General features: G+C 36.0%; 1 protein-coding gene across 1 annotated transcript in view; it reads left to right on the top strand.

Moving 5' to 3' along the window:
- Positions 1-14,554, top strand: part of RPS6KC1 (ribosomal protein S6 kinase C1) — a 134,571-nt gene that overhangs the window by 83,447 nt on the left and 36,570 nt on the right. Inside the window, exons 9-10 of the mRNA XM_081112762.1 lie at positions 11,669-11,716; positions 12,944-13,076. Coding sequence (XP_080968888.1) covers positions 11,669-11,716; positions 12,944-13,076 — 181 coding nt within the window. The remainder of the gene's footprint in view (positions 1-11,668; positions 11,717-12,943; positions 13,077-14,554) is intronic.

The following is a 14,554-nucleotide window of genomic DNA, read 5'->3' as shown; positions in this document are numbered from 1 at the left end:
GGAGGGGTGAGTATGATTTAGGTTATAGAAGAGTGTAAAGGGGTTGCTCTCTTGCTAGCTTCTTCAGCTTTTTCAGTTCTTCCTTCTTGGCCACTTATGTTTAGTCTATTCTTCAAGATAGCTGAAAGCTTGCCTCCTCCATAACTAATACCTACTCATCTTTTCTTTCTTTGAATAAGTTTAGCATTCAATTATGTATTATTTTCACTTGTATAATTTTAGTTGCTTTAAATATATTGTTAACTTGTCCTGAAAGGCAGGAACTATATCTTCTATTCCTTTTTATTTTCTCTGATAATGCCTAACTGAATACAGTGCTGTCCATGCAATAAGGATTCAATAAATGCTTGCTGAATAGTTGTAAAGGGAACAAAAAGAGACAATATATGGGTTTTAAGATTTCAAATACTCAGTGAGTCTGTACCTCAAAATATACTACACCAGCAGGATCAGAGCAAGAGGGTGGTGGGTTGAATGGACAATTGTCAGAATGTTCCTCCACCTCCCCTTTCACCTTCTCTCACAGTGCACACCCGTAGATTGTTGGCAGAGTACTTTGTTGCAGTCAATGAAATTGCCAGTTTGAGAATGAGCGTTGTGCCTTGTGTTACATATATGCTTTCAAATATTTCGGAATTTTTTAGAACATGAACACATTGTATTTTTATACTAAATAAATTTTCCAGGTCATCTTAAAACATTGTTCAGTTTTAATTCATAACAGAAGTTCAGCTCCATCTGCTATGAAAGTACAAAACTCATTAAAAACATTTAAAAGTAATAGCTTCCTTGCCCTTGAGGTATTTTCTTCTGAATTGCAATCAGGCTACCTTTGACATTGGCAACTTAGTTGGATATGTATTGATTGACTTGAAGATGTAGCCTCTGTGTCCATTATCATTATAAGGTAGCATTTATTAACTGAGTATACACTGCACTACTTCTGAACACTATATAAAAACTATGTAGACATACTTGCTGCTTTTTAGGGATTTATGTTTTCAGGACCTATAAACAATTCAAGTATATTTATAGAACACATCTAGCAGCAGAATAAAACCAGGATATGAATCAACTTAGTTTGTATCAGCACTAGAGTATTAGGTTTTTCTAGCAAATGCAAGTAAGAAGAGATCTAAAGCTAAATACAATAGACTATACTTTTAATTGAATTAATTTTCATCTAAATTCAAGTCATTATTTAAGATTTTTAAAAATTAATTTTTAGAGAGAGAGGAAGGGAGAGGGAGAGAGCGAAACATCGATCAGCTGCTTCCTGCATGCCCCCTACCAGGGATCAAGCTTGCAACTCGCATGTGCCCTGAGAATCCAACTGAGAACCATTTGGTGTCGGGCTATGCCCAACCAACTGAGTTTTAACCTCTCTTTAGCATAATCTCTTTGTGGCCTTGGGCAAGGTGCTTCACAGAAACGGAAAAGATAACCAAAATGAGAATGATGAAGGTGTAGAGAGGTAACTTTTAAAGCCTTTGGATCCGAGAAGAGGATGTTTTCCTAGCTCTTCAGCATTTCTATTTTAAACCCAATTGTTTCTGCCTTATATTCTGCCTTCTGCTATGTTTATATCGTTTTCTTACAAAGACACACCATGTCCTTTGGAAGCGGGTTTTATGAAGTAATAGGTGTATAGGCCTAGGATTTGAAAATTATACAAAATAAAATTTTCTTTTTTGGGGGGTATGTATATAAAAGACATTTCAGTGTTGGCTTTATTGTTCACTAAATCATTAACCTCACATCCTAGTATGAGACATCATTGATATTGATGGCTTACATTTATTGACACTGACTAACAGGAATATAAGAAAATCTTAAATTCGTGTTTGTGGCTGAAATAATTACTTCTTGGGCTGTTTTTCTGGAGTATACAGGTATTTTGTATTGCTGTAGGGCAAGGCCTACATTTAGCTATTTTCCTAAAGATGAATAATCCAGAGGTTTGGCCGACTTTTAGATGGGAAGTAGAGAAACATTTTTAAAATCTCTTTTCTTTTCTGATCCTGATATTAGTCTGTCAAAGAAAACAAACTTTGCCAATCATATTTCAATGTGCTTTGGAGAAATGAAACAATGTAGGCTTTGAATTTTGAGTAAATTACTTCTATTGGCAAGTTTGTTTTAGTACCATCAAAATATACTTTTCTTTTCCTAATCGTATAATTCATAATGTTTATAACATATCTTAGGACATATACTGTGGTAGCATTTACTCTTAGTTATCACAGTGAAAAACTATGATCGTTAAAAAATCATCATAGTGCCCTCACTGGTTTGACTCAGTGGATAGAGTGTCGGCCTGCGGACTCAAGGGTCCCAGGTTCGATTCCGGTCAAGGGCATGTACCTTGCTTGCGGGCACATCCCCGGTAGGGAGTGTGCAGGAGGCAGCTGATCGATGTCTCTCTCTCATCGATGTTTCTAACTCTCTATCCCTTGCCCTTCCTCTATGTAAAAAATCAATAAAAATATTTTAAAAAGATCATAGTTATTATTGAATTTACTAAGTATATAAAGGTATAAATTGAGTTCACGTGGGGTACACACACAGTACACAATTGTATTATGTTATAGAAACCATCCCTGGTTGCATACAACAGTTTATGATTGCATTCCATTTAAACAGAGGACAGGACAAATGGGATTCATTGGCAGTTCTTATGGTATATGAATGCTTAATAATGCCCTAATTTTAAATTAATTAGTAACAAATTCCCTGTGGAACTTTTGAAGAACTTTAAAAAATCTGGATTTAGATTAGAATTATGCAAACTAAATGCATCTGTTGCCATTATCAAACCAAGAATAAAAAGATGCTTTTTGGCCATAACCGGTTTGGCTCAGTGGATAGAGTGTCGGCCTGCAGACTGAAGGGTTCCGGGTTCGATTCCGGTCAAGGGCATGTATCCTGGTTGCGGGCACATCCCCAGTGGGAGGTGTGCAGGAGGCAGCTGATCGATGTTTCGCTCTCATCAATGTTTCTAACTATCTCTCCCTTCCTCTCTGTAAAAAATCAGTAAAATATATTTTTAAAAAAGATGCTTTTTGCATTATTTTCTAAAAATTTATTTTCCATAATGATTTTCTTTTAGCTGCATTTAAAATATTAAAGAAAAAGCAGAAAGCAAAGCACCAGCCTGGTAGCTCAGTTGGTTAGAGTATTGTCCCTACACGCCAAGGTTGTGGGCTCATCCCCGGCCAGGCACGTGCAAGAGTCAACCAAAGAATGCATAACTAAGTGGAACAACAAATTGATGTTTCTCTCTCCCTTTCTCTCTCTCTCTCTCTCTCTCTCTCTCTCTCTCTCTCTCTCTCAAATTAATAAATTAAAAATGAAAAAATTTATTTAAAAAAGCAGAAAGCAAAGATGAAGGATAAGAAAATTTCATATTAGTAAATTTCTTTCAAGGTAATTATATGCCAGTTATTCAGTATCATAATTGAATATAGCCAGATTGAGATGCTCTTTTTTAAAAATATTTTAAAACACATCACAGTATTTTGTTTCTATATGAGGTATTGTGGTAAATGTGATCATTACCATAAATAAATGGTTTTTTGAGTAGGCAGAAATCAGGATTTTTAATTGGCATTTTGTGGATTTTATAAAACCTCTTCTCAAAGTACATTTTCCTTTGGAAACATTTGGATTGTGGGTGTGATGGTAACAGAAAACAAGCTTTTCAAAACAAAGTGTCTTATGACTACATAAAAACATATAAATTGTTATCCATAGACAGACTGATTAAAAAAACCTTACATTTTATGTTTTATTTTACTCATTGTATACTTATTTTGAATAAAATCAGAGGGGATTTTAAATGTGACCAGATCCCCTCCTTTTTTTAAAGAGAACAGTCATCACATTTACTTAATTTACTTAAGTAAATTCCATTAGAAGTAGTATTTCTCTTGTCTTTTTGTGTAGCCATTGGAGTCCCCTGTGACCTTGGGTACATATTCTAAGGGTTCATGATGTTGTGTATTTCCTGGTAGCTTGCCTTTTGCCTGCCTCTGGGTCCATCATCCACCTTACACTGACTTAGGCAGTATTTCCTCAGTCTCTTATCTTGGGGCTTTGATGCATCTGTTCTGAAGGTGGCCACAGTGACTTTGGGTAGCAGCAGATGGCAAACCTTCAGGCTGCCACCGGCTATACTGGTGTTTAGTTGGAAAGTTAACGTTTGATGAAGAATCAGTAGTGCATATGAAAGAGCTTTCACTGCTGAAATATCTTTTAATTAAAAAATTAGCATAGTAAAACCTTTGCACATGTCTGGGCATTTAAAGAAATCTAAAATTAGTTGCTTTCTTATAGATAAATTAGTTATTTACCAGCTTAGTTCTGTTGCTTGCTTTTCCTAATGTGGTTCTTTCTATGCTGTCCCTGCCCCAATTTGCCTGTAGTTAAGATGGATAAGATAATTAGCTAAACTTAAGTAGGGGATTTTTTTTTAGGAGTTAAGATGTTTGGATAAACATTTAAAGTATACTTTGAATTACGGTATTTTGAATTTAATAACTAGAAAGAAATGTGAATCTTGAGTACTATCTCCATGCATTCCTGTAGATTTGGCCTGTTGTTTCCTACCTTTGAAGATGTCTCTAAGTCAGGGCCGGGGAACCTTTTTCTGCCAAGGGCTATTTGGATAGTTATAACATCATTCAGAGGTCATACAAAATTATCAAGTTAAAAATTAGCCTGCTATATTTGGTCAAACATTTAATTAACTCACCCCTAATGCCTTGGCAGGGCCTGACCAAATCATTTCTCGGGCTGGACATTTCCCACCCTTGCTCAAAGAGATATATTTCATCTTGTTCTGAGCTGGTTGATAATTTTTTGACTGCCAGCAATCCACAAAGCATTACCCTTTTTGGATTGTTTGTTCATTTCATGATAATGTGGCATATTAAAAGTTCTAGGACAAATAAGACTCCAAAGGATTTTTTTCTGTCCCCCTTAAATTCTAAGGTTACCTTTCATACTTTTCTCTACTGAAAATAGATCCTTGGAATAGTAAATGAAGATATTCTTTAGATCAGAGTTTATAGGTATCCATCTTGAATTTTACTTTTGTATTTCAATTCTCATCAGTGAAATAACTTTTGTGAACATATGACCACCAAGAACAGCTTGGTTTCATGGCATAACATGAGAGAAGTGCCTCTACACAGTCTGTTCATGCTGATGCTTTTGATGCTGCGACTTCTGATGCACTAACGTTGGGGGCTCAATATCTTCTGCTTTTGCAGTTCCTGGGAACATTGCTAGCCTTCTGATGCCAAAGGAAGAGACAGTTAGACCCTAGTGGGGAGAATTATTGGTATTAAAAGTCACCTTTTCCTTGTTTTCTGGTTGTTAAATTTTTAAAAAGAGATATCTTATGAGAATAAGGTATGGAATTAATTAACAGTTTTAGAAATACATTTTGAAGATGATAAGCATACAAAATGAGATGGGTATTTAGTAAATAAATAACATTTAATTATCATCATGTGGTATTGGGGGGCAACCAAAGGTTTGTTGTTCAAAACCATTTCTACAGAAAAATAATATTACCAGCTCCGGTAATGCTGCCAAGATGAGTTTAGTTAATAACACTAAAATGGTTAAGTGTAAATGATTTTAAAAGAGAGCATAGTAAGTTTATCTTATTAGTCTGAAACTTTGTTGAGAAAAACTGTATTACAGTTGTGCCTGTATGTTTTCTCTGGCTTCTTTATTACTATGTTGATCGCATTCTTTTCTGGTATGTTCATTGTTGTGTGGATTCCCAGAGTTACAATTTTCACACTTGAAGTCCATTCAGATTGTATCTAGCAAACAAGAATAGTGCTTTGATACCATTAAGGGAAGGCTGTGTTGGTCCAAGATGACTCTGCTGACTTTTCTTAACATTTTTCTAACATTTATGAATTGTTCTGGAGTCCTGTGAAGTAACAAGCACCAAAGTAGACATAGATATTCTCTCAAATTACTCAGTAATCTTTTTTTCTTTTCTTTTTTAAAAGCTTTTATTTTTAAAAAAATACATATTTTATTGATTTCAGAAAGAAAGAGAGATAGAAACATCAATGATGAGAGAGAATCATTGATTGACTGCCTCCTGCAAGCCCCCTACTGGGGATCGAACCCGTAACCCGGGCATGTGCACTTGCCTGGAATTGAACCCGGGACCCTTCAGTTCGCAGTCTGGTGTCCTATCCACTGAGCCAAACCAGCTAGGGTGGTAATCTTACTTTTTAAAGGCATTGCAGCTGAAGTTATTTTTAGAGACATACAGATTTTGAATGTCAACATTTAAATATCTAAAAAGATTAAAAAATGGGTGACACAATCTTCTGTGAAGGGAGCTCTCCATACTTCACCACAATCAGTGTCTTTATGGTAGAATCTCTTTTCTCCAAATTTATTCTTCATATGCTTAAAAAATTATCATTATTTGATGCTTTTGATATGCTCCTCCACCCCTCCTGTCTTTCCAAAGGTGGAACCTAGTTAACTATTAGGCCTTCCCTATTCTAGTTAATGGAGAGACCCAGACTTCTAATCCATTGGAGCTTTTCCTACCACTGTTGTGAAGAGTGGAGGAGTCTCGTTGTGTTGGTGGAATTGAAGGACAGATGAGGCTAATCCTTATGGGATAAGTTGTCTGCTTTTTTCCCCAGTGAGGAGCAGTCCTTTTTGATACTACTACAGGCAAAGATGGAGTAATCTTTTCTATTAGACCGTATGCTAATATAGTGCTGATAAGTAAGTGTGAAAAATGAAAGGGAAATACATTAATTGTATTCTCTCAATAAGGTATGCTATCCAAGATAATTATTTCATGACAGTTTTAGTTATAGTACTTGTTTTATTATGAAATAAGAGATGGGTTTAGGAGCCTTTTATTGGAAAGACAATTGTATCAAATTAGTACCAAATTAGATTTTTGTCTTTATAAAGGTGAGCAAACCCATGAGCAGTTTTTAAATTGATGTGTTCTATGCTACAAATGAACAAATTCTGTTTGAGGGTTAAAGAAGCTATTATTTTGTCCTTTATGCTGACAGCTTCATTACAGATTGGCCTACTATTGGCATTAAAAAAATGTTTGGCTCCTTATGATCTTTGTGCATGCAACTATAATATTAATGCAGCACCACAGCACTGTTCATTAAGAAATGACTTTAAATGAGGTTGAAGCGTGTACATTTGGAAAGATACAGATGTTAAATGCAGTCATTTCTCTTTGTATACAGCCGTATGGCTAATAATTTCCAAGTGGCTAAAGCTCTTGTTAGCAAGAGTGCTGGTGTGTTAAGAATGGCTCTATAAATAACTTTAAGAACTGAAGTTGAAGGTGCTTCTTTTAAAGACTATTGTTAACTAAACATTATTGCCAAACAGATGGAAAGCATTCACTGGCCTGATGTTTTTAGGTCTAATTATATTATCACCAGCCCTGTACGGCTCAGTTGAAGAGGTGTATCCAGAGGCCAATTTATAATCATTTAGCCAACACCTGTTTGGGAGAAATTGACAGTCAAAGGGCACATTTTAAAAAAACCACATATGTTCTTGTGTTTATGGCGTCAATGTGAACGTTGTCCAGCTGCAGACAAACTTGGTAGGAGAAGAAAGTAAATGCCAACAAAGCAGCACTTCCCAGGCATGTTTATCGGTCTTCATGTGGCCTTTTTATCTGATCCACTTCATGCTTCATGGCTAAGTGAGACGGCAAAGAGATACCACTTCTGATTTATGTGCATAGAGGCAGTTTAGTCAATTCGGAAGCTTCTGGTAGGAGAAAGAAGTTCTTTCCTTTGTACAGCTTCCATACCTTTTACGTAGTGAAACATATCTATTTCATAGAGATATATCTTGTTTAAGTAGGACTGGCATTCTGGTGAGTGGCTTAAAGGAGTCACAACTTGATATAAAAACAAATGAGATCTGAGGACCTGATGTCTTCACAGGCTCACTTTCTTTTTTGCAGAGAAAGGGCAGGGCCCTGTGCCGCCTTTTGCTCTCATGATATGTTACTTTAACTGTCAAGGTTCAAGTTCTTTGAATGTGTTTCCATGCAGTGGAAGATTGGTGCAGAAGGTAGCTCAAAGGGAAATTATGGGGAGAATAGGTCTATCCTCCGAAAATAGTTTCAACCTGATGATCCTACCAACTCTTTCATTTTAATGTTTTCCCTTTTGATATATTTTTGTATTAAAAGATTTATATATGTCACCTCCATTTTCTTATCACCCATTATTAATTCAGAGGAGTCTGGCTCCTATCTCCATCAGTTCACTGCATAATGCAATATTTGTTAATAAGTTACCAGTGGCTTTATATTCCCTGGGCAGTAATCCCTTCTCCTTTTCAGTCTTTGTGGCTTCTAGATGCTTACACTAATTGAAAGCATTTTCTTTCCTTGACATGGTTTTATTGTTTTTAAACCTCTACATTTTCTGGTTTTCTTTGTACCTTTCTCACTACAATTTTGGTGGTTATTGTCTATACTAGAGGCCCGGTGTACGAAATTGTGCACGGGTGGGGTCCCTTGGCCTGGCTGGTGATTGGGGCCGATTGGGGCCAGCTGGCCAGGGGTAGGGACTGTGGGAAATTAGCCAGCCACAGGAGTTTGGCTGTGGGAGCGCACTGACCACCAGGAGGCAGCTCCTGCATTGAGTGTCTGCCCCCTGACGGTTAATACACATCATAGCTACCAGCAGGTCATCCAGTCGTAATGGTCGCTTAGGCTTTTATATATATAGATATTCTCAATATAACAACCATGTATGACATAGAATTTAGACCTAACTAGTATAGCTTAGCAATTAAAAAAGAAGAACCCTGTAGCCAGACTGCTAGGGTTTAAATTTCACCTTTACCATTTCTTAAATTCTTGAGCATGAGCAACTGTAACATTGGTTAAAGTGTATCTACCTCATTGGATTGTTGAGTGCATTACATGATTTAATTCTTTAAAACGCAAATATAGTGCCTAGGATAAATTAAGCATTTTTTTTTTAGTGGGGCATGTTCTCCTGCCTTTAGCTATTGTCTTTATGGAGAATGCTCAAATACTAGAATAAACCTTTAGTTTCAATTTATTTTCTAAGCTTCATTCTAATATTGCCGTCTACCTTCCATACTTTTATACCTGAATTTATTCACTTTGAACATTTATTATGGGAGATACATAGGTCGGAGGAGACATAATTTCTGCCCTATACAGCTTTCTGTTGCTGCCATAACAAAGTATTACAAACTTAGCAGCTTAAAACAGCTGAATTTATTGTCACATGGGATAGATGTCTGACGTATGTCATGTTGGGCTAAACTCAAGGTGCTGGCAGGGCTGTGTTCCTCACTGGAGACACTGGGGAACACACCTTTGGTGACCATTGTTCTTCTTTCAACATGCTGATACAAACCTTAAATTGGGAGAGAGACAAGTAATCATAAAACCAAACTGAAGGATTAGAAATGCTATATAGAAGTTGGTAACGTATACAGGGTGAGAACAAAGGAAGAAAAGACTGTTACTGAGAGACATTTGAAAAGATGAGCACTTGTTTGGTAAGTGGATGGGAGAACATTTAAGGGAGAAGAAGCAATAATAGTGATAGCAATAATAATAACAACTGGCTATACCAGTACTTTTACAAGATTATCTCTCACTGAAATTTTCACATACGATAGACACCATTATTATCTACCATTATAGCTCCTGTAGATGAAGCTGTATTGTCTTCACAGGTAGAATAGAAATGGTAAAATTATCACATTGGGTAGTTAAAAAGAATTAACATTGATTACACATGGTTAGAGCACAGCACATAGTAAACCCTTAAAGCCTGGTTAAGTGAAGGACAGTAGAGGATGGATAAGGAAATAGGAGGTGGAATTGACTGTCTTAGTCATTGGTTATGAAGGTAGGGAGCAGGGGATTTATAGTGACTTAGGGAACTATCTGGTTTGGGGGCGTTCTGTGGATGGTGGTGGTATTCAGTTTTATAGGAGGAGAAACAGGGTTTGGTTTTGTTTTTAGTGGGGACAGGACTTTGGGAGAGAAAAGGGTGAGCTCAGGAGATATATGTGGGAATATTCAATTGGAATTAAATGGAGACCTACATAAGTATATCAGGCACTCAGAAGAGAGGTGAAAGATGATGTCACTGTTACTTCAAATTCATCATGTCGAAAATGGAATTTACCATCTTCTCAAATTGCTGTCTCATCCTAACTCGCCACGTTTTCTTCTGACCACCAATTTTTTTTCATCCTTGACTCCCAGTGCTCTGAAGTTGAGGGGGAAAAAAATCCCTGTTTACAGTGCTTGCCGATTTCTGTGGTGTAAGTACTCCTGTCACAGCCCGTTTCAGATGGTGGCTGCTTTGGTGCTACAACGTGGGGTTGAATTGCTGCAGCAGAGACCTCCTGCATGGGCCTGCAAAGCTAAAATATTTGCTATCTGTCTCTTTATAGAAAAAGTTTGCCAACCTCTGGTTATTTATTTAATAATAAAATATTAAAATGGTAGGATAATTTTGTATCTCTCTTCGCTCCTTACATCTATCAAGAGGGTGGGGAGTCGGGAGTTTGAGTGGCAGTGTGTGCGCTCATGAGGGGTCTTGAGATCATCTTTTGGACTTAGGTCTTTCATCTGAATGAGAGGAGTGACATGATCTACTTCTGTTTTAAAAAGAAAACCCTGCCTGCTATTTAGAGAACAGACCAAGGGCAGCAAAGATGGAAGCAGAGAGATCTGCTGGGAAGGCAGTTGTTCTAATCCAGGTGTGTCTTTGTTTGGATTAGGGAAATAGCCATGAAGTGGTGAGACACTTCAGTTCTAGATACATTTTGAAGATAAGGCTAACAGAATTTGCTGAGGGCAAAAGAGGAGTTAGGACAGTGATGGCGAACCTTTTGAGCTCGGTGTGTCAGCATTTTGAAAAACCCTAACTTAACTCTGGTGCTGTGTCACATATAGAAATTTTTTGATATTTGCAACCATAGTAAAACAAAGATGTATATTTTTGATATTTATTTTATATATTTAAATGCCATTTAACAAAGAAAAATCAACCAAAAAAATGAGTTTGGGTATCACCTCTGACACGCGTGTTATAGGTTCGCCATCACTGAGTTAGGATGAGTCCAGGATGGAGAAGTGGGACCATAAGGATGCCTCAGACTGGAGCTTGAGTTACTGAGATCACATTATAATAGCAAGTGGCTACATGAGGGGCTTTAGGGAGAAAATCGAGATTTCGGCAATTACTATAAAAGTTTTTTTGGTTTTTTTTTTTTTACTTCTTAACTAATGTTTCATGAGAAAAAAATTCTAAAGTAATGTCTAAAATAATTTTTCATTCACTTTTAAGAAATATATTTTAAAGTAAATCTAGGAAACACTAATGTTTCTAAAATATGGCATTTTTAGAAAGAAAACAATAATAAAACCTTTAGGTAAGACTACTTTAATCCTGTGATTTGGTGCCTTAACAACAACAACAACAAAAATCTATTCAGAAGTTAACAATCTTTTGTGGAGTCAATTTAGCACTTTCCCCCAAACCCTTAAAGTGTAGTTTTAAAAAGTTATGAGTTAATGTTGCATTGTATTGTGAATAAATTATTACTTATATTTTTTATGTAGGTTTTACTTGTAATGGACACAAGGACAGAACAGACCTTCATTTTAAAAGTAAGTAGAATTTGTATGTTTATTTATTTAATTTTTAAAGTAATTTTAAAGTTTTATTTATATGTTTAATGATCTTGAAATTTATTTTCAAATTGTGCTCTGAAAGAAAAAAAATAATATTGTTTTCCTGGGTGTTTTAATGTTCTATTTGGAATGTTCATTTATATTTGTGATGATCTGTATTTATCTTATCCTTTGTCCTTCCATCGCATACATTTAACAAGCATTTTAGGTAATAGAGTATGGAGGAAATAATTTGGATAAGTTGACTCATTTCATGTTGTTTAAATGTATAATGTACAGTTTAAATTCACCTCTAATACTTCTTGTATAACTTGTGGAGACCATATACCATTTAACCTTTGATTATGATTAAGTGCTGACATTTTACCTTAAAGTCTTTATAACAAATATTTGGGAAAGTGTTATCTACATCCCTGGCCTTCTTTTATATTTTTGTTTTGATTCTCTATATAACTCCATTTGTAACTAAATGAATAAGGAAGGAAAATCCTCTCAGTTTTAAAATTTCTAAGTTGTATTTGAAATGGATTGTGACAGTACATATTCTACAAATATCCCAATTTAAGCATTTCCACTGCATCCAGAATTAATCAATTTCATATTAATTTTATATTTCTTTTTTTGATGCATGGCAGTAGATCACATTGACATATACTGAAACAAATTTCTTTTTATGAATATATTTTATCACTGGCATTTCCCCAGATTTTTAAACCAAGGTATGACACTAGAAACTACACACACCTGCTCCTTTGGAGAAAACTAAAATGATCTTTGTGCTTTTTTGGAATAGAACTTTAAAATTGCCTGTTTAATCTAGGAATACCTTTTGTGTCTCAGGAATTCGAATTGATCTCACAATGTCTACTGCTTTAAAGATATACACAAGTAAATAAAACTCAAGAAAAGGTCATAGAGAAATAACTGTGTGTGATCCTGATGACTTAGTTCGAGAGCATCTCTAATAAAAACACTGACCCACATAATTGATTTTAATGGCAGCTTTGTGGCATCTTCTGTTCTCTGGATTCTCGCCAGATGCCATCAGCAGAGCCTCCAGGGACTGAGGGGCATAGAGCAGCAGATGAGTGGTTTCTCTGAAGCCCAGAGTAACTCGGATAGATTAGTTTGGTTGATAAACACAGAGCACAGCAGGCTCCAAAGGCAACTGAGGGTACAACTGACCTTTTTGTTCTCTGTCAGGGTCTAAGGAAAAGCAGTGAATATAGCAGGAACAGAAAGACCATCATCCCCCGCTGTGTGCCCAACATGGTGTGTCTGCACAAGTACATCATTTCTGAGGAGTCGGTATTTCTTGTGCTGCAGCATGCAGAAGGTTGGTTTGTACTTTAAATTTTTTTGGAGCCAGGAATGTCACCTATTTAGTTTTTTGGTTTTTAGAATGTCCATCTGTCATTACACGAACGGATAAAACATATGAAACACACATAAGAAACTGTTGTCTTCTTCCTCTGCCTTTCCTGCCTACTTTGAGTTGGGAGGGGAAATGAAAACCCAGGTGAGCAGCAGATTTCATTGGAGCTATAGGATCGTTCTGCTGATATATTTAACTCCTTGCTTTCTCCTAGACTTGATCTGATAGGATGGAAATGTGTGCTAAGAGAGCCAGGTTTAATTGTACAGATTTTATTTTGTTCTCTTGTTCTCTGCTGAAAGGATACATTAATGTTAGATGACTAAAATAAAAAGCGTCCCTTGAAGAATTAATTAATTACCTCCCTTTTTAGAAGGCCCGGTATTTGCTTGACATTTGACATGACCTAGATATTCTAATCTGGGTTTTTGCGAATACAGCCATTGGCATCACATATGGGGACAAGACAGAGAGAAGCACACTACTCTACCTTCAAACTCTTTGTGAAATTTCATCTCTGAGTAGAGGGAACAGGTGGCAAAAAGACTATGTTTTGATTTGTTTTTGCCCTTTAGTGCCTGAATTAAAATTTTTTTTTTCTTAAAAATAACTGAATACAGCTTATAAATATAAATCCACAGTATAAATATTGCCTTTTGGCTTTTAAGAGGTGTTCTTTAAAATGGTGAAAATACTACATTTTCTGTATTTCATGAAGGTGTTATTATTATTTTTACATTACTGAGAATAGGGAACTATTGTGCTTTATTAATAGGCATAATATTTGAATTTAATGCATTTTCCCAGGAAAATGAGTGATTGCTTTGCAGAATGAGGTTTCTTATAAGAACTAATGCAAGATTTTTGATGGCAGCAAACTATTAATATTGTTTATTATGAAGTACAGCACAAGATAACTACAGATGGAGGGAAGACCTCCATATGTGGTACTTAATAGGAAATTCAGAAGGGGCTTCATGGTCTCTCAGGTATTAAGAGAGTTAATTGCGTGTGTGAATTGGATAACTAATTCACCTTTGTTCAGACATTATAGACAGCTTTTATCTGAGGATACCAGTGCATTACAGACATTATTGAATTAGAGGTCATGTCATCTGATAGCGGAATACAACCACCTCTGGTGTGGAACAAAAATAACTTGTGCAGTAATAATCCATAATAATTTAGAACAAGGTCAGTAGGATGAATGTAATTATAGTCAATGTTCTATTACCCAGGGTGGATTATTCATGTTGGAGATTATCTGTGGCAAATTTGTAATCCTATTTTTCCCCTACTATTTACAACTTCCTCTTCCTGTTCTTCTCTTGCTTCTTCAACTTATACTTCAGTTTTTCTTCGGCCATTTTCTCACCTTCCTTTCTACTCTAAAGCTGATATTTCAACTGAATTTATTGCAGTATTATAGAAAGCCTTTA

The sequence above is a fragment of the Myotis nattereri genome, assembly GCF_964212035.1.
Source record: "Myotis nattereri genome assembly, chromosome: 18".
NCBI classification, from domain to species: domain Eukaryota; kingdom Metazoa; phylum Chordata; class Mammalia; order Chiroptera; family Vespertilionidae; genus Myotis; species Myotis nattereri.
The sequence above is the reverse complement of the archived record's forward strand: the minus strand, read 5'-3'. Positions and strand labels throughout refer to the sequence as shown.